This window comes from Aulonocara sp. 'chitande type north' Nkhata Bay, linkage group LG12 (genome assembly GCF_057382095.1).
Source record: "Aulonocara sp. 'chitande type north' Nkhata Bay isolate Kocher_YH1m ecotype deep benthic linkage group LG12, A_spYH_male_GT1.1, whole genome shotgun sequence".
NCBI classification, from domain to species: Eukaryota; Metazoa; Chordata; class Actinopteri; order Cichliformes; family Cichlidae; genus Aulonocara; species Aulonocara sp. 'chitande type north' Nkhata Bay.
This window is the reverse complement of record NC_141355.1, coordinates 35122391-35144649: the sequence shown is the minus strand read 5'-3', so window position 1 is coordinate 35144649 and position 22259 is coordinate 35122391. Positions and strand designations below refer to the sequence as shown.

The 22259-nt window shown below is 41.0% G+C and overlaps 1 protein-coding gene and 1 long non-coding RNA gene across 3 annotated transcripts in view; both read left to right on the top strand.

Annotated features, from left to right (window-relative positions):
- znf608 (zinc finger protein 608) overlaps positions 1-22259 on the top strand; it is a 75445-nt gene that overhangs the window by 34382 nt on the left and 18804 nt on the right. For both annotated transcript variants that reach the window (XM_086315355.1, XM_086315354.1), the window contains exons 2-3: positions 2271-2541; positions 21387-21474. In XM_086315355.1, the coding sequence (XP_086171481.1) occupies positions 2271-2541; positions 21387-21474 (359 nt within the window). The remainder of the gene's footprint in view (positions 1-2270; positions 2542-21386; positions 21475-22259) is intronic.
- Positions 12997-14647, top strand: LOC147317936 (uncharacterized). The gene is made up of 3 exons (XR_015131679.1): positions 12997-13453; positions 14256-14411; positions 14495-14647. It is a non-coding gene; the product is annotated as an uncharacterized LOC147317936 (long non-coding RNA).

The window sequence follows — 22259 nt, the reverse complement described above, 5'->3', positions numbered from 1 at the left end:
AAAGCTTTAGGCAGTTCCTTGGTTGCTAACTCATGCTTAATATTCTCATTAAGGCTGTTGAGGAAGGCTCCACGCAGTGCTTTCTCCTCCCAGCCCGACTCCTCCGCCAGGATCCAGAACTCCACGGAAAAGTCAGCAACACTCCTCCTACCTTGCTTCAGAGAAAACATGCGATGACCTGCAGCATCCGAGCTAGCGCCTTTATCAAACACACAGCGAAACTTGCTGAGAAAGACGTCATATGACACAGAGGGCTGGGTATTTAAAACTGCCTGAGCCCATTGAAGCGCCCGCCCAGTCATAAGTTGCACCAAATAAGCGATTTTAGTAGAATCAGAGGCAAAGGCACAAGGTTGCTGTCTAAACACAAGAGAGCATTGCGTCAAAAAACCCCGGCTCCTCCCCAACTCGCCATCAAATTTGTCGGGTGCGGGGAGTGAGTACTCCCGCTGCCGCGGTGGAGGTGAAGGAGGAAGCGGACAGGCTGCCGCGGCTTCCAGCGAAGGGGCGGGCTGCGTTGGAGCCGTATTAGGTGAGGAAATCAACATACCTTTAAGCTCTGTCATGGCTTGCAGAAGCGCGGTTTGTTCCTTTGAAACGTGCTTCAGCATCTCCTCGTGTCGCTCCAAAACCTCCGCTTGGATAGACAGCTGGCGTGAAGCAGAATCCGCTGGGTCCATGGTGGTGGGATTATTCTGTCACGGAAAAGAGGGACCCAGGCGCGGTTCTTGCTCACAGAAACACAGTGCGTTTATTTACAGTGAAACAGACAAGTCCAACAATCCATTCAAAAGTGCAATTTTCCAATCGTGCTCGTCCCTTGCTCCCAGTGCGTTCCGTGTAGTAACTCCCTTCGTGTGTGTGCTCCCCAACTCGCCCCTCCTGGAGGAAGAAGGAAAATCCAGCGTTAGCCACACGCTAGCCGAAAAACACACTCACACTGCTCGCACAGACTGTACCAGTTCGGAGTAATAATCCCACGTCGACTGTCGCCGTGAGTCCAGGTTAAATACCCCTTTCTAGCCTGGAGGAATGATTACCAACCACTGGTCAGGTAATCAGCTGCAGGTGGGCCGGCAACAGCGAAGGGGGACTCCCAATGACGACAGTCGCCAGGACACGCCTCTCCCACGGCGCGCACTTCCGTAAACAACCCCGAGGGCCAGGGAGGGAGAAGCAAACACATATACAGAAAACATAAACACAAGCAGGGTCGTCCGGAAAGGGCCGTCCGACCGTGACAAAAATAGAACAAATCCGGTGTGCTGTGAATTTGAATCCAGCCCTCAAAGGGTTGATGATGTTGGTTACACTGACAGTTGTCACACGCATTATTGTTACACAATGAATATCAATAAAGATTCTGAATATGTCATGTGTGATTTCCAAATATTTCTGAGCAGTTACTTTTGTCCTGATGCTGAGAGCGTGAAATAAACTCTCCTGCATCTCTCTCCGTCTCATTCCACCTCCTTGTGTTTGCAGAAATGTTCTCACTGCTCCACAATTAGCAATTAGTGGGTGGATAGGCTACACGGATTGAGTGCAACATTAAATTGTCCCCTGCCCTGCTGGCCCCAGAAGCCGCAGGGTCTAAGCACTTTCCTGGCAGAAACACTTTTTTTGTTGTTGTTATAATCACACTGAATGTATCCATTGTTACCTTCTTGCACTACTGTATTATTTTTCTGAGTCACTCTGTACAAAAGTGGAAGCTAATTATAATGTGCAGCTTCTGTACGTGTGTGCGTTAGCTGGAAACATTCATCCAAGCCTCTGCTCTCAAAAACTGCTCAACGAGTGTGAAATGTTTGCATTTCACAAGGGTGAGGACTCCACCAGCCAGGAAAGAGAGATGAAGATGAATCGAACCAGACCGAGTGAGAAAAAATGATTTTTTTAAAGTCTGGATACAGTTGAGAGATGATTAGCTGACACTCAGTATTAGGAAGCTGGTAACTGCAGACTGAGGGTGGAATAATGAATAGTGTGACATTTGGAGAAAATGTCTCCTCTTCTAAAATGTCCTTCCGATTCTTGCCTCCATTATGCAGCATTATCCAACACTGAAATAATCATCTGTCAGTTGGATTCACTCCAGTAATAATAAAATGACTTTAATAATCCTTTTCCTTATATTTCTGCCCATCTCTCTCTCCCATTAATTTCAGCAGAAGCGGAAGCTCAATCATGGACATATATTTCATTAAATATATTGAAACTAAGCTGAGTGGCATAATCTGATCTTTAATGAATCCTCTTCTCTGCAGGTGGACCCCATGTTCACAGTCCCAGCTCCCCCAGCTCCAGGCCACCCCGGGGCCCCTGGATGCTCGCTGCCCTCGGCCCCCTCGTTTTCCCCCCCGGCCCTGCCCACCTCAAACCCTAAGCAGCTGGCGGTGAGGACGAGGTCCATCGGCACCAACACCCAGGATGGAGCTGCGTCAGGGGCGCTGGAGGGTGATTCGGCCTGCTTGGGGCCCTGCCAACCTGGGACTAGTGTCAACCTGGAGGGTATCGTTTGGCATGAGACAGAGGAAGGTGAGCATTCTTCCTGAAACCTCACACTGGTCAACACACAATTTTAGCACATCAAGCATTAAAACCCAGGTTACATTCAAGAATCTGCAGACTTATGGGGCTATTAAATACTACTTTCTCCTCTTGCAAGGTCTTTTGTAGCAGTGGCTGCCTTGAAGGTAGAAAAACCATAAAAAAGAAAACATAATGGATACAGTGTTTGGCATTCAGTGTGTGTCGGAGCAGTAGTATTGTTCCAACCTTTATACCTTCCTCGCAGTGTTTTGATTTGACACAAGAAACAGTCTGAGGTAGAATAAAGTCATTTGTTGTGAATGGGTTTAAATAAGTAGAAATATGAAGAAAACCTGAAACTCGTTTACAGTGAGTCAGAGCGTTTCCAGGAATGCACTGAATGACGGTGAGAATGTGAAAAGGCTAAAGTGTCAAGCACGGGCAAATGAAATACCTTTGCCATGCTTCAGTAGAATTTGAGATGCCTGAAACGCCCTGGCAGCTTTTCTGATCCTTAGCGAGACATGAGTTTACTTTGACAAGTGGAAAAGTCTAAACTCTCTTTCAGGGATGCTTTTCTTTTATTATTGTTTCCATTTGTTGCAGCTATCCTGCTTATTTAGGATCCAGTTTAAAGCATTCTTCTGAGGCAGGGTGGCCTCTTTACAAAAAAGGGGTTTATGCTTCCAGCAAATTGTTGTTTTAGTCCGTCTCATTAAAACTAAAGACGGCGTTTTCAGTGAGATATAGTCAATCACACTGTAACTGGAGACTCTTCATTTAAGGACCGTTTATACATTTCTGACAGCTCTAGGGAAACAGACTGTTTTTACTTAGAGCTGAGGAAAAAATTCTACTTTTATTTATTGCTTTGGCTCGTTGGGATATTTGGTATTTCCATAATGAGTTCTTATCAGGAAAACACAGCACATCATAATGCAACTTTCAAGAGCGTTAATTATTTTATGGAGCTGGTCCAGTTATTATCAAGTGACCTTAATGTAAAAGTGTGATGTAAACGACGACCTTATTGGGTGGGTGAATGGATTTTTGCAACGTGGTGAAATCTGATTTGAAGAGAAGCTGATGTGACTGTGAGACAGCTAATGCCTTTGGCACCAGGCGCTGATTTAATGTGACTGAAGGATGTGCGCTGTAGGGTGTGTTTAACTATCTGAGAAGATGTATTGGCTTATCGGTCATAGGTCATCATCCAATAAGCATGTCTCTGGCTAATCCTTTCTGAAAATTAGGATGATCTGACTTAATTTGTAGTCACCAGGATCCAAAATGAGTCAGTAAGACTATAAACTCAGCAGGAAATGTTTACTGAGGTACAATTTTTCTACAGACTTTGATAGACAGCTTCACATTTTAGTCTTTTAAGCGATGTACGACTTCATCGCTCTATGACTCCAGCTCGATGAGTCCTTTTTTAGTTTGTTCAACATCCTCTTCTCCTGTGCTTTCAGCATCTTTGCATCTCGGCTGTTGCATAAAATAATGCACCGTGTTCTTATTTGAGTAAAGATGGGAAACCACCAAGGTTTAAGCATTAAACAGTGAGGCAATTTGTTGGTCTGTGTGGATGCATCTGGTAAAGCCGTGGAGATAATGCAGCAGAGTGATGACACTGTGCCAAAGAAAGGGATCGGGTCTAGAGAACGTGACATATCATGAAATGTCCTTCAAGTAAAACAGTTTTGACACCCAGCAAAGAGGTTCTGGCCCTAAAAAAATGTTTTTTATTAAAAAAAAGACTTAAGTTTAAAGAAGAGGAAAGCAAAGTTCAGTGAGGTTTTCTTTGGTGTGTTTGTTTGTTTTTTGAACCAGCCGTCCACCGACAGCTTCTTGATGTTGTATGCACATCTGCACAGCTTGGCTTCTGTACTATGGGTGATGAGCCGAGCAGATAGGAGTAGTAGCAGGATTGCCTTCCACTGAAGCACAGACAGAACTGACAGCCCCAAGTCGCAGAGGAATTTTGGATGATTGATCTACATTAAAAAACAGTCCTTGATTTCTCTAATATCTTGTAAAGATTTGGAGGTTGTTTCCCTTTTGTCACATGAAAAATTTAAAATTCAATTTACTTTGTTAAGCACCTTTCTGTCTGCTTAAAACAAAATCAAAACCACTGCCAAGCCTACCAACCATATATTTGTACACCTAATATATCACCAATATTCTTCAGTGAGCTCTACAGTCTGCGCCCTGAGACCAGCGGTAGTAAATTTACATTTTTTGGCCTTTTATTTTCTTCTGTCTTGTACTTTCACATTTTACTGGATAATATATTTTAGATTACCTGGTTTATAGGCTCAGGGCTCCACCGCAATACGATGCATTCATTTTAGATTCTATGTTAGTGACTAAGATCTTATTCACAAGGCTCAAGCCTTTCATCGCCAACCCAGAAGAAACATTTCTTCATTTTCCAGCAAAAGACATAAGAAACAGGCAGAAAATGTCTGTAAATTTGCACCAGGAGAACTTCAGTGCTACCAATATGAGTTGCCGTTACAACCCAAATTCCAAAAAGATGGGATGTTGTATGAAGGTAAATATAGTGTAATGAGGACTTTCATTGCATTATTATTATTTACATTTTATTCAGGGTCTCAACATTTTCAGAACCGGGGCTGTAAATCACCAAATATCAGTATCGATCAACTGCAGCCATTTTTCTCTAACCTTAACGATGTGCACTTCCTCAATTTGGTCCTGTCACTGGAGATCAGATTTTATTTTAGCTTCTCCTTTTTACTTTCAGCCATCTTCGCAACCCACAGCCAGAACATCATCTGCCAACTTTTTCCTCTTTGGAGTGAAAATATGCATATTAAAAAAAAGTTGAATATTTCAGCTGTTTGTGCCCTGAAAAGATACGCTTGGCCCAATTAAAGCGGGCATTGCTACAATCTGTGTGGGTTTGAAAAACATACGTTACAAGAAAAAGTAGATGATAGTACTAATTTTTATTATTCCAGACCTTTCAGTCCCACAAACAAAAATAACCACGATTCTTTTCAAACAAGGCTGGACGTCCTCGTGAGAGCAGTTTTGGCGTTGCACTGCGCGCTCATGTGTCCAAATAACGCAGAACTAGAAACACATCCAACACTACAAAATGATACCATGGGAGTGCTGGGCTGTAGATCAGACGGCCCGATGATTCACCCGCCGATTTCTACGCCACCGCACTTTGATAGGCCGTTAACGAGGACAGCATTCAGCACTGCAGTCTCTCAGCGGAGGTGTAATAACTTACTGCAGGCTTTTAATGAATAAATCCAATCTCTCACTGCCCATCTCGCTCTGCCAGCCGCTGGTCCTCTGAAGCTGAGTGTTGAGTTTGGCGTAGAAGTGCCCCAGTATTAATTAACTGGTGCTTTTCGCTCTGCCCAGGAAAAAATAAAGAAGAAAATATAAACACAGTGCAGGGCAATATAACCCTGGCCAAGACTGCTGCTAAACAGGATAGAGATGGAGACGAGAAAGAAAGTGAAAAATGCATCTCCCACTTCAGACTGTTTGTATAACAGGGCCCAAAGAGGCAGAGAAAACAAACTGTGGATAAAACTTTTGAATACACTTAGATGTATTCTCGTGGACCTTGACGACCTCAAATAGTTAAAAAGAAGGAACAAACTGCAGGTAAAAAATTAAAATGAAGCTTGAATGTCTTAGAAAAATGAGAAATCAGCGTTCAATCCTCCTCCAAGGCTGAGATAGGGGTGGGGGTGTGACACAGACTGTATATAAAAACTGAATGTTAAAATTTAAGCCAATGTGGAAGTGCCGTAAACCTGATTGTTTCTAATTGCCAATAGGGAGCAATTATGTTGTAAACATCTGTAGAAAACCAAATCTAGTTTGAACAAACGCTTTTCTGATGAGTTCATGTCTCTGTTGTTAAGTCTTATTAAAACCAACATGATGTTCATTTTGTAAATTATTGTCCTCATTAGCATAAAGAAAGGAGAATCAGGATATAATTGTGTCCAAACTAAAACCCTCAACTTCAGGTTTCAAAGCTAACTAATGAGTGACAACATGTAGCTATGGGGTGTGTTAGAGTATTGAAAGAAATATCTAAGGTTTTCTTTTTTAATTACATTTTTCCCAAGAAATGTAAGCCTGAATCAGTAGATATTGTAAACTTTACCTTATTTGCATAAATGTTACCTTACTGAAGGAGAAAGCAACAGTCAGCTTCTGTGTGAGCAGGAAATGAGTTTTCAGTATTAAAGGATATACAAAAATCAAGAAGCTAATTCAAACACGCAACACTACAGATGAAAACACTGTGATACAGACTCAACAATATTTAGTGTAGTACTGATCAGCTGATCTCAGTATGAGTCCACACCCATCATGGTTCAGCTGATACACTTCTATAGTTCAAGCAGGGACTGCTATGTAAACTGTGCATTTGCAAGCTGCTTTGCAACCCACTTTCACTCCAGCCTGTCTGATCTTCTTTTCACTATAAAGGTTCTACCTTGGTATTAAATGCTGTGATGTTACATGAATCTAGAGATTAACTCTGCAGACGTATCCTGAATAGTTTTTTTTCTCTGGTCAGCTGGTAATATCTCAAAATATCTTTCTGTAAACTGTTAAATTCTAAATTCCAAATATTTCTTCTCTCCAAAAGTGAATATTTGTGTATTTAATTATTTGTTTATCTTGACTGTTTAAAGGAAATCTGATCAATTTGAACCCTCTCAACAACTCACCAGCCCAGTGCAGTCTGTCCAGAACAACTTGGGAGTCAGCCTCAAGTGTCTCCAATTCAAATTTTTCTCATTTGTAATTAGCTCTCTGTCTTCAGCACAGTAGTGCGGTGGTTAGCACTGTTGCCTCACAACAAGAAGGTCGTGGGTTCAAATTCACCATCTGGCTGGTGTCATTCTTTATGGAGATTCTCTCATTGATGTCAGTGTCTCAGGGATTAGCAAGCCTTTTCCAATTTTATTTTTTAAAAGAGTCTGAATTTTAAATTTGCTTTGTGCTCGTAAAATTCATGGTTTAATAAGGCAAAAATACTGTTACCGAGTTCACCACCAAAAGCTTCTGACTTCCCACCAATCTCGCACCGATTCTTCCCTGAGATACCCTGCTGAGTAGAAAACAAAGAAACAAACAGGAGTGACAACATCCTCCAGCCTGCCACCCTCCCCCACCCCCACCCCTCAGTGGAGGCACTAAATGAAAACATCAAAGCATTGTGTTTCCAGGTTTGTGCAAGTAAATAAATAGAAACAGCATCAGGGAGATGATGCGTTACGTTATTATATTAGGATAAAGTGAGTCACACACTCTAATGAGCAAATAAATAATGATATAGAGACATAAACTGCAGTATATCACCAGATAATAAATAATACACAGACAGGGAAAAGGATGGAGGGTGGCTGCAAGAGGAAAGAAAAAGAGCAAGAAAATAGATTCGGTGCTCAGTCTGTCCCAACAGGCTGACAGATGGATGGATGGAGCGAGAAGTGGGGAAATGGAAAGAGCTGTAGCAGAGGTTTAGTCTGTATTTTTAAACTACCGCAGGGATAAGAGGAGATGGAGAGGAATGTAAAGACGGAGGCAGGAGGAGACCGACAGAGGCACGAAGAAGAAGCATTTCATCAGTGATGCAGACTGAAAGCGATGGACAATGTCAGAGTCAAAGAGAGAGACACAGAAAGACAAAGAGAGATAGTGTTTTTCTTCCTGCCGCTCAGGGACTATTGTTCGGGAGGTGGAGTGATAACTGGAGCCCCCTCCTTGTGACGGCGGAGGGATACGGGAGGGAGAGATGCAGGTTGCATGTTAATTAAGCTGAATACTAATTGGAGAGACAGAAAGGAGGAGAAGAAGAGACCACCATTTCAGCTTCAACCCTCCTCCCCGTCTTCTTCCCTGTGGGGGACCAGACTCTGATGAGCGCTAATCAAACAGTGATTGGCTCGATTCTTAACTAAGCTGCACAAACTCCATGACTTCGGATCTCTCAGTCTGTCTGTCTGGATTCTAGACATTAAGTCAATTACAAGTACTGTAAATAATTATGCTCAGCAAGTGATTTGCATTTCAATGAACACACAAAATAATCACATGTAATAACAACTAAGTAGCTCCTTCATCTTATTGGCCATAAAATCTAACTATTAAAATTTCTTTTAACACAAACACTGTTCCGATCTGGGATGCTCATACTGAGCGTGGTTAAAGTTTCAAATGATAACCTTATCATTTGATATCAGTGCATGTTCAGCTAATTCCTGCGAGCCAAAAGCATCACACTGCTCTTTTAATCTACTCTTTCTTGTGTTGGATGTCATTAAGGGTGGATATCCCATCCATCCATCCATCCATCCATTTGTCCATTTATCCAAAGTCTGGTCACAGTCGCAGCAAGCTAAGTAGGGTGTTCCAAACATCTTTTTCCCCAGAAACACTTTCCAGTTCCTCCTGGCAGATCCCAAGTCATTCCCATGCCAAATGAGATCTGAAATCTCTCCAGTAAGTTCTGGTTCTGCACCAGGGACTCATCCCATAAGTTATGCCCGGAAAACTTCCAAAGGGAGATGGCCATGAGGCATTATCCCTTCAGATAGCAAAGCTCCTCATCCCAAGTCTTATAGCCCTTTTCCACTAGTACCTACTTGGCTCGACTCAACTTGGTTTTGGTCGTTTCCATTATGATCGAGTACCCCCTAATGTGCTGTCATTGTAGCAACACGATCATGAAAGTCCTGTGATCGTTCGGATGGGAACTGAACACCACAACAATGGGGCGATATACCTGCTGCTCAGTGTGGCTTTTTGTCAGACTTGAGGACTACGGTGTTGTTTTTGTGTAGTCATTTCCCTTGTTGCCAGGTTCGAAAATGGCGGTTTCGATTTTCATGAAAGAGGCACTCATGACTCATCAAGTGGCACCACTGACTAACCTGCTGACATCACATTTTGGATCAGATTGCTTGGAACCCTGGCAGAGTTGGTATTAGAAAGTATCTGATACCAGGTACGGCCACCTAATTGAAAACCCTAAAAATTGAGTGCAGCCATGTTGAGCCGACCCGAGTAGTTACTAGTGGAAAAGGGCTATAAGAAAACCCCCTAATAAGATTTAAATTCCAGTTTAAGGTCATGTTTTCATACACCCTAGATCGTTTTCAGTTCAGCTGCTATTTTTGGATAGCTTAACTGAAAACGACCACATGCAAATAGCACTCTGTGATTTCACCACAGACCTCAAACTTGTACAGACGAGAAACATCAACTTCCGTTTCAAACTGATCCGAATTTCATGTGGAAGATCGTCAAGTGATGAGCTTCATTGAGCTACAGCCGAGCAGTTTGTAGTGGGAGAATCCACAGTTTCCAAGCCTGGAGGCAATGTGTCAGGTGATAAGTGAGACCAGGATAATACTCATCATTTTTTCAGCATTCAAGGGATCCTACACAGTTAATTCGCCCCTCAGGATGAGGCTGTCAAAGCAAAGTTTTACTGTAACATCCTGAGGTGTCTATAGGGGGACATTCAGAGGAAATGATCTGAACTGTGGCATCGCAATCTTTGCTTGACAGGTTTGCTCTCCTGCAATGTTCTTCAGATACCAAAAATAAAAATCAAGTAATACGATCATTGTTTGGAAGCACTGGAGGAGACGCAGTGTCCATCACAGGGGCACTGTTTTGATACAAGTTTATTAGCACTGTTATTCTTTAACCTTATCTAAGCTGCTTTTGCTGACTAAGCAATTACACATATAGGACTCTGAACCTTCTTGCCTGCCATCCATTCTAATAACCTCCTGACAAATCTAACTTGATACATAATTCCTCATTCTCTCAAAAATTCCCCTCCAAAATCTCACGAAGCAGTAATTAATCACGTTAATTTACCAGCACTTAAATGAGAAAGTGCACATTTTATTGCTAAATACATGTGATACTGTGGAGTCAACTTCAGTGACTGTGACTGGCTCAGGTTTAAGGATTGCTGTTGACAGTGCTCACACAGCTGCAGAGGAGAAGTCAGGGGATGCTTGCCGAGAGCTTAGAGCAAATCAGCAGAAAAATATGAAGCAGCAGCGACACAAACACAGGCGAGGCAGAGCTGGGTGATTCTGACAGCCTCGACAGACACTTAAACTGCACTCAGTGCAGTGTGGATGTCACATTTGGATGCAGCAGTGCAGCTCGAGCATCTTTTTTCATTTCGTTTCACAGCAAAAGCAGATGCAGGTTCAGACTGCGAGGGAGAAAATGAACAGAGAGTCAATGCAGAGTACGTGTGAATGAGGGAAAGACATTCATTTTTAATTTCTCCATTAAGATGTTGTTATTTTCTGCAGTGCAGAGGATAAAGAGAGGGCGCACAATGCGGAGAACATTTTCTTTTTCCCTGACTCATAACAAACAAACCCTGAAGTCCCTCAGATAGAGATGCTTGAATTCAGGGGCGTTTAGTTCAAGCACTACTCAGCCATTGCTCACTCTCTTTTAAAAAGTGGTTGCTTGTTTGTGCGAAGCCTCTGTGAAGCAGTAAAATTGAGTCAGGGCGTTTATTTCAATAAGTGTTAGAAACAGACTTTGAGGGATCCTGAATGCCACACAGGTTCTCTAATAGCAGCACAAACGCCCACGTTCATGACAGCGAGACACAAACTGACGACCTATTGAGTGTTTTGGCTTCTTCCCAAGAAGAGACTTGCTGACTAAAAATAGAAACGCTGTCACGTTTCAGCCCGAGCGAGGCTTCAGGGGGCACGAGAGTGAAGAGGAAAACCTCCATTGCTGCACTTTGGACTTTGTTTCTACATATTTCATCTACTTCATCCTACATCTTGTACCCTTTTATCCTTGTCCTTGTGCAACTATTATTTAACCATCAGTTTGTTTTACTGTCTGCTTGACTTGTTCTATTACTTTATTGCTGCTCATTTCTTTATTGCAAGCAATGCAGCACTGAAGAAGTAGATTTTTCACATCCACGTGGGCCTGCAATAAGATATCAAGAAATTCATGAAAGATTAAACTAGAAGTGACATTAGCTCTTTTAGATATGGTTTAGATATGTTGATGCAGCAGTATCGTATTGCTTACTCCTCCATTGTTCAAGCGCTCATCATCATCATCATCAGGTCTCTTGCAGTGTATGTGTAGACTTGATGTCAGACGTGTTTCCACTGTAGGTGATCCTGATGAGGATTGCAAGATCCACACCAAGGATCTATAAGTCATCAGTGCTAACGTTGGCCCAGCGGGTGCATCGTGGTTGCTTCTGTTCATTGACTTCACGCTAATGACTTCATGCCTTCGTTTGCGCTGAGTACTTGAGAGCTGAATCCATCCAATCAGTCTCTGGAGATTTGTGGAATTTGGCATTTCAAACCGATTCCTCTTCCAATCTGACTCATTGTATCACTGTATGTAGCTGACTGACTGTCTTATAATGTAATGAGTCACTATATTGTGATACAGTCGCATCATCACTGTATCGTGATGAGTATCTGAGATTCTTGCTTCTGCTATTTAAAGTTACAAATGACCAAACCAGCTCATCACGGCTGTTTCTTGACTCCGAGGACCGCTGCCTGCACATTACAGACATATACTGATTTACAGGAAAGCCAGTTTAAAATGTCTGTTTATGTTTTTAGGTCAAACAAAACCCTTTCTTTGTACACAGTATGCGTCAACCTCCCTGTGTTGACCTCATCATCTCAGCTGTCTTATTAGTCAGACCAGCTGTCAGAGACCCTCTGACTTTTTATTTTGAAATTTGGCTTGAACGCCACATTCTTGTCTTTGCGCACGGCTCGCTTTAATCAGTGCTCCTCAGCTGCACACCAGGGGCCAGATGTATAAATGATGCATACACACAAAAATCATGCAAATGCCATTTATATAACGCATAAACCGGTATTTATAAAAGAATGATGAGCAGCAAGGATGCACCCTGCAGGTAAAATAAGACAAAACCTGATAGAAAAATAATGTCTTGTGGTATTGTTTTACAGCTTACACAGATATCTTTAAAAATTTCATCCCAAAAGGTTCATTTATGAGCTTAATTTTTGTATGATGAATGTCTCAGTCAAGTTCAGTCAATTTTATTTATGCGGCATTTAAAAAAGAAATGAAACGTGAACTCAAAGTGCTTTTCAGTTGTTTCAGTAAAATCATAGCAAAAGTCTCTGAGCCGTTTTTCCATTTAGAGAGGGCGTCACATCCAGCTTGTAGCTGCTTTATTTACCACAGACTGTATTAAAGAAGATAAAAATAGCCTCTGTGATATTGCACATTTGAAAAGTCCCTTTGGCACTGCTATTTTGGTGTTTTGAAGCCAGATGTGACAAACTAGAGGTGGATCTGACTGAGAAAACAAGGAACACTTCACGCTAATGCAACAGCTACACTCAAAAAACAGATTCAGGTCCTCCTTTCAAAGAACACATGCAAATTATGTTAGTTGTTCACAAATGCAATTAAAAAATACCAAATTAATTTGATTTTCTTTGTGTAAACCTAAAATTATTCAAAACCAGCAGAGGCTGATTCTGAACACAAAATGAATGAGTTTGTTGGGGCACTGGGGGTAGGAGGAGTACATTTTTGCACTTAAGTATTTGTAAACTCAAAGAAATCAATTCAAGCCCCTCTTTAAGCTTAAACATTATTTTTAATCTCATTCAACGCAAATGTAGCACTCCAGCGTTACTGCAATTATTATTCGTGTGGTGAACCTAAATTATTTTCTCTCAAAGCAGTCTTTGTCACAAGAACACAAAGTTACTGAGTTACACAACGGTCCGCCTTCTTTGAAAATTTTGCGCTCTTTCAGGATCACCTAAATGAATGCAGCTGCTCTTGGCCTCTCTGTACTTTTTGGATAAAACTACACCTTCAGGTAAGGTAACATATTATTTTTCCATATATCCAATTGTGTATTTCTTTATCAGCTAAATCTATAATGCTATTTATCATAGAAGCTTGTAACAGTTGTTTTTTGAACTTTTGGTGGTGCTACCATTCTCTTCTCTGCTTGAATACTATTTTTTTGACAATATAGCCAGGTCTTTTCAAAAGTGCCTTGTTTTAGAGGAGAAATTGTGTAGCTGCCAACTTTTAAGTCGGAGCGTGTGCTAGCTTATTAGCAGCTAGCCATTGTGCTCAATGAAAGATGATGTCCTATAGCTAACTTCTTTCTTACTGTTTTCTTTTTATAATCTAAAAATATGGTATTCTGTGTTTATTATTATATAATGCCATTTTCTAGTAGAAAGTATCGTTTTGAGGTGTCTTTAAAAGCACTACATAGTTTACTGAGGGTGCTACCAAAAGCGAACCATGTGGCCGGAAGAGTAACTGCAGGCAGCACAATGCGCACTCCCATGACGTTCAAACCTATTTATTATTATAAAAGATTTCGGCTACGTCCACACTTACACAGGTATTTTTGAAAACGGAGATTTTCCGTTTTCGTTTTAAAAAATTATCCCGTCCACAGGTAAACGCAAAAATGAAGGAAAACGCTGCTAGGAACATGCCAAAGCAACAGGTGGCGATATATTCCTAAACTCAGCTAAAAACAGTTTAGGTCTTGACAAACTTCACTGATGGTTCAAATGTTTAGCAACTTTCAGTGTGTTGATTCAGCAGTCTGTATTTAAACTTCTAGTTTATTATATTTATGTATGTTTTATTTCCAGGTGAATGCAGAGTTCCTGCAGATCACTACAAAACCCCTGCAGGCGAAGTTCTTGGCTCAGCTGGACAATTTAACAGACAAGCTGATGCAAATTTTTCAGGGGAGCAAAGGAGCAAAGGGCCAAAAGATCAAGGATATCATGGCGATCAGTAGTTTGGTTGGTACTAATGATAAACCCATCAATTAAATGCAATCAATCAATTCCATTTTTTTCACCCTTTTTTTCCACCCTTGCATTAGTATGATGACATCGACATAAAGAGGGAGCATACTCTTAAAAGCCTGGTGATCTACTTTAATGAAGATCCAGACCTACTGTTCAAGGAGTATCTGGTACGCTTATCACACCTTCTTTTCTAGATTCAATTTGAGTTAGGTTCATCGCACACAAAATCCTTATATATTCAAAAGAGACAATATAATTGTGAAATAGTATTATTCTTAATAGTCATTGTTGAAACTTGCACTGGAGAGCACTTTTTAAGGGGACAGTTTCAGCAAAAATTCAATTGTTCATTCTTTTGGTGCTGCCATGTAGGTATCTACTGCCTCTATAAACACAGTAAATGTGGACAAAACATTCATCCATTTTCTGTCAGTGTTTCAATTCACTTTATTTATATAGCGGTATATCACAACAACAGTCATCTCAAGGCACTTCAGAAAGTAAACACTCCAATGGAGTTCAGTTTATTATGCCAATTAGTAAAAAGTCTTCATTATAAGGAACACAGCAGATTGCATCAAGACACTAACTAGTGTCACTGCCATTACAGCAATCTCCTGGTTTCAGGAATAATGTGCATAAAACAAGCTGTTTCAAAAGGTTCCCAATTGTGATGAAATAAGGGAAATTGACCCAGCCCACACACACATACACACACTGATAGACACTGGAGGAGCTCCTGCTCTATATCAAGCCCCTCCCAAAGGGAGGTACATAATACCTGAACCCAAACTATTGATAGGAAACAGATTGACGGGTTTTATTTATGTTTGGAGTGTTTATAGAGGCGGTAGAGACCTATGTTTCAGCACAAAAGGATACAAAAGCTGAGTTTTGCATAATATGTCCCCTTCCAAGTGACAGAGCCCTTAAACCTGAAACAACCTGTTTTTCAGACCTCCACTGAGGATGAACGGTTGAGGTCCACTGCAGCAACTGTCACTGTATTTACACCATCAGAAGAGAAGGGATTCAGGAGCCAGAGGATGTTGGAGTTGTCATTGAAGGTACTACAGTTATGAACAACCTCGGTAGTGTCATCATGGCATTCATCGTCCTCTTTGGACTGATTTATGCACTTGATCTGAGCTATCCAAATGACCACAAGTACACTTTTGAGTTCTGTCAGAAGATTTTGATGAATCTGGATGGACAAAGGCTCAGTACAAAGATGCAGCAAATGAAAATGAAGATGTTTGCTTAGGCAAACAAGACCCAGCACAAAAGTTGATTTTGGCCTTTTTATATCTTTTGTTCAAACTGTGACCTTTTTTTCTTTCTTTTTTTTGGCCAAATGGAAGTTGTCTATTTTTGTCTGCTGTTATGTTGTGAGTGATGTGACCTTTAATCTGTACTACTATAGATGGATGAAAGGACTGGGGATTTAGCTCAGAAAAAGTTTCATGGTTGTAACCACCATTTTCTTTTTGATTGCTTTTGGGATTTGCAAAGGTAATAGAAAAATGTTGACAAGTTTTGTGTCTTCCAGTGTTTTAAAGTTGGTCTTCCCGTTCTTATAAGCTTGTAAATGTTTACATGTAATTGGTTTTGGAGAAGTAAACTTGAAAGATTTTTTTTTAATTAAAATACCTCCCCCTTGGTAACAGAAAAATGTTCATCATGAAAACACACACACACACACACACACACACACACACACACATACATATATATATATATGTATATATATATATATATATATATGTATGTATGTATGTATTGTTGGGTTGTTTCAAATCTTCAGTGACTGCCATACTATGGTGTGAATTGCAATGTTTAGTAGGTTATCATTGTGAATTTGCAAGTGTCACTATAAATATATACAATGATTCTGAAGTGAAATCTGATTTTACAGATTCCAGTTTGTTTTCAGTATTGCCTAGTAGTACAGAGGTGTGTGCTATTCAGATTTGACATTCATTACAAATGTACGTCAGCACATTTTTGTGAGCACTTTGATTTTTGTTAAGGTTGATTTGACCATGTGACATGTATGTTTATTTACAAAATATTCTGTTTCTGCTTTTAATTCAAGTGAATAAACCTGAGTTGTAAAAACAAATTCATTTTGTCATTATTTTAATAATTAAATTAGTTTTCTGGTAATGAAAATTATGATTTAGTTGAACTCAAAATAATGATTTCAATGCAATGAAAATCTAGCTCAAGTGAATGACATTGTATTGAGTTGGACCAACCAAAACCTTTCACATCATATTAATGTACTTTTTTTCATTTTAGCAGTATTTACGAAATTGTGTTCTACTGACTCAATTTAATTGAATTGTCATGATGTATGTAGATTAGGTTGGACCAAAATAGATGTATTACGTGGAAAACCTGCCATCAGTCCAATTGAGTTCATCCAATGACTTATTTTTTTGAGTGTACCTGTCAGTCATGTGGTACAGCACACCCTGCTTTATTCTCCATTTTGACTATAATGGGGTCCCTAATTTATAAATAAACATCGTGCTGTGTTAAATAAAACTTATTTAACTAAAACTAGTGACTGAGGACATAAACTTATTCATTAATCATAGTCTTAGTCATTAATCAGGGAAAGCCAAAGAGTCATTTTCCTATAGCCTTTATGCCACCAGGCTAATATCTGCATCCACAGGAAACGCCCCCTGTTGGCCACTCAAAAAAGTGCAGGTGTAAGACTAGTGTTTTTACGTAATGTTCCTTGTTGACGGCTGTGATTTGAAAACTGTGAAGCTTACACACATCTTGTTGGCGTCTTTGAGATGGTGTCAATTAGTTTGTTCAGTAAGTTCAGTAAATTTAAATATAATTAAGCCAGAAGTCAGTTATGTGAAAATACCTCCTGCTGCCAGTAATGGATTGGTCCTGCTGTGCGTTTTGTATTGTGAATGTAAAATTGCCAGTTGTCCAGCCAGTGACAGTTTAGTCAGGTGGGAGCATATCAAACACTGGACCAGTTCTTTACATTTTAGTCATTTTTTTCTTTAATTTGAGTCTCATCTGCTGAGCCTATTTCAGAATATGCTTCATAAATGTATTATTGAGCATGATTCTGATGTTACATTTTGATAATTATGATAAAATAACTGTGTTCTGCTGTTGAAGAGAGTCGTCAGTGTTGCAAATTGGTTAAATTGCATGTCTTCTTGGCCCTTTTTCTCACTAACACGACTAATGAGTGGTGATGTGCCCTCAAACCATGTTGTTTTGGGCTGTTTGTGTACATTTGTGATGAGAATTTAAATGAGGCTTATACATGTTGTCCTGCAGTTCTACAAATATTGACTTTTATGCAGCGGAGCCATGTGTATATGTAGCTTTATAACTCTGATGATTTAAAAATCTGCTTTACTGGTGAGAGCTTTATGCAGCTGCACCCCTGGGCTTTACACAGCTTCCAAAAACCCACACCTGGCCTCTAAATGAACTTTTAGTGACTGAACAGAATCAAGAGAGGATTTTATTTACAGCTATATCCAAACCTTTATAGTCTCAGAAGATACAGAGGCATACCGAGGAATGCACTCAGCAAGCAGTTTCTCACATATTTGCAGTGGTTTGTTTCCAGTCCTCGGGGAGACTTGAAACTCGTCACTGACATAAAAAAATCATCGGGATAGTGTTTACATATCAGAAGCAGTGGGATTATTTTCGTCTATAACTTCAGTTTTTATTTTTCTGTTTTTTTAACCAGAGGAATTGGCCCCTGCTGACCACTGTTTTTCCATCTTTTAACTCTTATTGCTAAACCAGCTCTTATATACACCTTATTTCAGTGGGCTTGAGTCCAAGTGACTGTGGAGAAACGTCGGTATCGTCATTTGTAACAGCTGATAAATGAAAAATCCATCCATCCATCATCCAGCTCATGGTTGTGTGAGGGTCGTGGAGTCTATCCCAGCTGTCACAGATAGCTATGTTGACTCCCCAAAGGACTTTTCTGAGTCTCTGTGAAATCTGCATGTAACATGCATCTTACGCATCACTCCAGTGCTCAGCTTAGCTGCCCAGCTTGTAGAACACACAGTCCACTTCCATGCCGAGTTGAACCCGAGAAGTGGGAGCGAGCTTTGCACAGTTTTTCTGGTAGTTGACCTTTTGTCTGCTCATATTTCCTGCATACATTACACATTGCCTGTACAGCAATGTAGCCAATTTGGGCAGGCATGTGGATGTTTGTATTTTGCTGACTGATGTCCATACTCAGTTGCTCGCATACAGCATTCTCCAGTCCGTCTCACCCCTGGGAGTTGGTGCTCACAGACCCAGGTCAGTCCCATTGCTTCACAGAGAGTCCAGAGTTATGTCACAGCTATGTCTGTCAACCTGGCCTACCTTCAGTAGAGCAGTTTCAGAAAGGGAGGACGCTCTCGGCAAAACAAGAAAAGGAAGAACCATTGGAGACTTTCAGCGACACAGTGGTAGCAGGGATGTTTGATCGTTTCCACAAGGCTCTGCTGGCCACTAGAAGGTTCCTCACTTTTATGTGTAAATAAAAATAAAAAGTAAAAAAAGGAGAAGAGAAACACCCTTCAGCCATTTTAGATGTGTTAACATTGCATAGTTTGTCCACCAGAGGGCACTCTGTAACGTCCTTCAGGTTTTAGATCTCACCTTGGGTCTACACACCTGAATCAAATGATTAGTTCATTACCAGGCCTCTGGAGAACTTCAAGACATGATGAGGAGGTAATTTAGCCATTCAAATCAGCTGTGATGGATCAAGGACACATGTAAAACCTGCAGGACACCGGCCCTCGAGGCCTGGGTTTGGACACCAATGCATTAAAGTTTTAGGGAAATCTGTTTCATGTGTCTGAAAGAAACAAAAAAAAGAATCAGTCTTAAAAACCCCTGTATTGGTCATGCTCTTATGTCTTTTTTCCATTGCTCACTGTGAAATCAGCTGCATCTGAGCCAAATCTGAGCGTTTGCTCTCCTAAGAAGTCATTTAGAGACTCTGAGACCATGTCTAGAGAGCTTTCTCTCACAGGACTTCTGCTGATTGGAGTCTGAGTGCTCCTTGATGTATTGATCTTCCGTTGATGTGCTCACTTTTATTGCTTTGAATCCAACTGCACAGTGTGAACACAAGAAGATAGAAAGAAGATAAACGTGTTCATAGTCATCTGAATGTCAAGATGACAAGACCGGTTTTTATGACTGCCTTATACTGCATGATCAAGATGATGGAGGCACACTACAGCTTTAGCAAAACAGCGAGCTTTTCATTGCAGCGTTGGATGTCTGCAACACTAAAAATGCTTGAAAAGTCATTTGGTGTAGTAGTCAGTCGAACAACCTCTGATAAAACCACTGAATTTGTCATTTGAAAGCTGCTTAAATTGGAGGATACAACCTGAGGAAATCTGACTTTTATTACCAACGAGTTAATGTGGTCGATAACACTAATCTGTTTCATTTTACACGTCAGACCTTCTCGTGTTTTTAAACGTTCCTGCATTCCTAAACATTCCTTTTCCAGTTTGGCATGAAAATGAGACAGGACCTGGCTGAACAAAGTAGAAAATACATTTGATCAAAGCCTTGTTGGAGTATTTAAAGTGGAAATTATGAGGGTTAAGTTCTTGACTAATGAAATCCGTCCAGTTCATTAAGTGGAGATTTTAACTGGAGATTTTAGGGCCTCCGCCTGATCACATCCACCTTCTTGGCTGCGTTTCCTGCCTCTCATTTATCTGTGAGAGTGTTCTGTGAAGGTGGCGGCTATCAGACATAATTGAAGAGTGGGGAGTCGTGTGTTGCAGTCAAGCCTCGTTTTAAAGCTGTAATGCGTCCAAAATTTGATTTGCCTGGCGTTGCCGCTGGCGCATCACAAAACGGAGGTTAATGGTTTTCAAATGTCAGTCTGTGAGCGAGAGAGAAGAGAGAGGCATTTATTTCAGATGGCTAAAGCGTCTTCAGATTAGAGTTTAAACCTTGAAGACTAAATATTTCTTCCATACAAAAACCTGACAAGAATGTAAGACTGTATTTTTCCTCCGAGGATGTTCCTGAGTAATATCAGACCGAGTGATTTCACAGGCTGTAGCAAAACAACGTGAAGCACTTTGAAAACAATTCTTAAAAGCCTGAACTCCGTCCTTCAGGTTGCCACGGCTTTTTATTTCCACACTATTAACTGCTGCTGTTCTCAGATGTCTGCTCATCGCAGCGATTTTTCTCTCCTCTAAAATGCGGTCTGCTCCATTTTATTGTTTCATCATTCATTACACGTTCGTCTTTAGATAAAAGCCAGAACAGAAAAATGAGAATTTCCGTGGCTCCACAGAGGGCCTGGAAAAGGGTGAAAAAAGGTGAACGCTTCTTTCAGACACAGTTGATATGCTGTAAAATCACTTCAGCAGATCTTTCAACACACCTGTGTCACTGTTTGATATGTCAAATATCTGTATAAAAATCACTTTTGAGATCTTATTTCCTCTAAATGTGTGCATGTGAGTGTGTATATTTCAGAACAGCGTTGTAGCTGAACACCCTTGTAAATTAAAGCCTTCGTTCCAGTCACATCTGGGCTTGATCTGGACTCGTTTTGGCAAGTACAACTTAGTTACAGCACTTGTTGTGTGGGCCAACAGTAATGAGGCGAGCATAACGTAGTAATATGGGTTGTGACAATCGTGGTGTGTCACAACAGACCGAACATCTGGCACGTGTAAAGTGTAACTGTGGCTGAGTCGAGGCAACAAGTCTCTCCCTGAGCCAGTGCAGTCAATCAAAGCCAAATGTGGTCCAAAGAAAACTGCAGATGTGAGACACTTTTGGGCCAAACAATTATTTTTATCTAGGATGCTGAGTGGGGGGGGTTTGTGTTCTGAACTCTATGCCAAACTCTGATATATAGGCTTGTCAGTGAATCCAATGCTGACTGCCGTCCCTTTCCTCTGCGGCTGACAGGTGTGCTGGTGGTGAATGTGACGTGGAGGAAGAGAACCTACGTGGGAACTCTGTTAGACTGCACCAAACACGACTGGGCTCCTCCAAGGTAACATTTACTATTTACTTTCTTTTCTTGCCTCTATCCAGCACTGTAGACAGGCTTTTGGGGTCCAGGCCCAGCCGAAAAGGTCACTGTGCTCCTTCAGCAAAATTCTGCTGATCTACGTTATGGGGTGACTGTTGCTCAGGAGGTAGAGCAGGCTGGAAGGTTGGTGGTTTAATGCCTGGCTGCTCCACTCTGCATGCCAAAGCGCTTCTGGGCAAGATACTGAACACCAAGTTGCTCTCTGGAGTGCGAATGTGTGTGAATGTTAGATAGAACGCACATAAGTGTGGAAAAAAAGTGCTTGGGTGAATTAGGCCTGTTGCATAAAGTGCATTGAGTGCTCAATTACAGTAGAAAAGCAGTTGCTGCAGCTCAAGTTATTCAGTTAACAGCTTAGTGTTTTTGCAGCGACAGCGCTAACCAGCATGACTGAGGAGGACGCTGACTTTGGAGCAGATGGTCCTAGGCAAGAGATTTTGAGATGCACCCCTCTCATTGCTTCGGAGCTAAGAAGAGATTCGTCAGCTTGTGAGGCTAGCTCTGAAGCATCATATCACTTAACAATTGCAAAACAAATGGAAACATGTTGAGAATATTCTGCACTCACAGACACTAACTGTGTCTGTGAGAAAATGTATCTCCTGCTTTCTACACTTTGCAGTCTAAGAGAGATATTTTGCACTTTGTGTCTGTGGATACATTTCTGTATGAGCATACTGTGTGCGTTTGTTTGTGATATGCTTTCAAGTAGCTTATTTATCCATAACAACAGTAATGATAGTAGT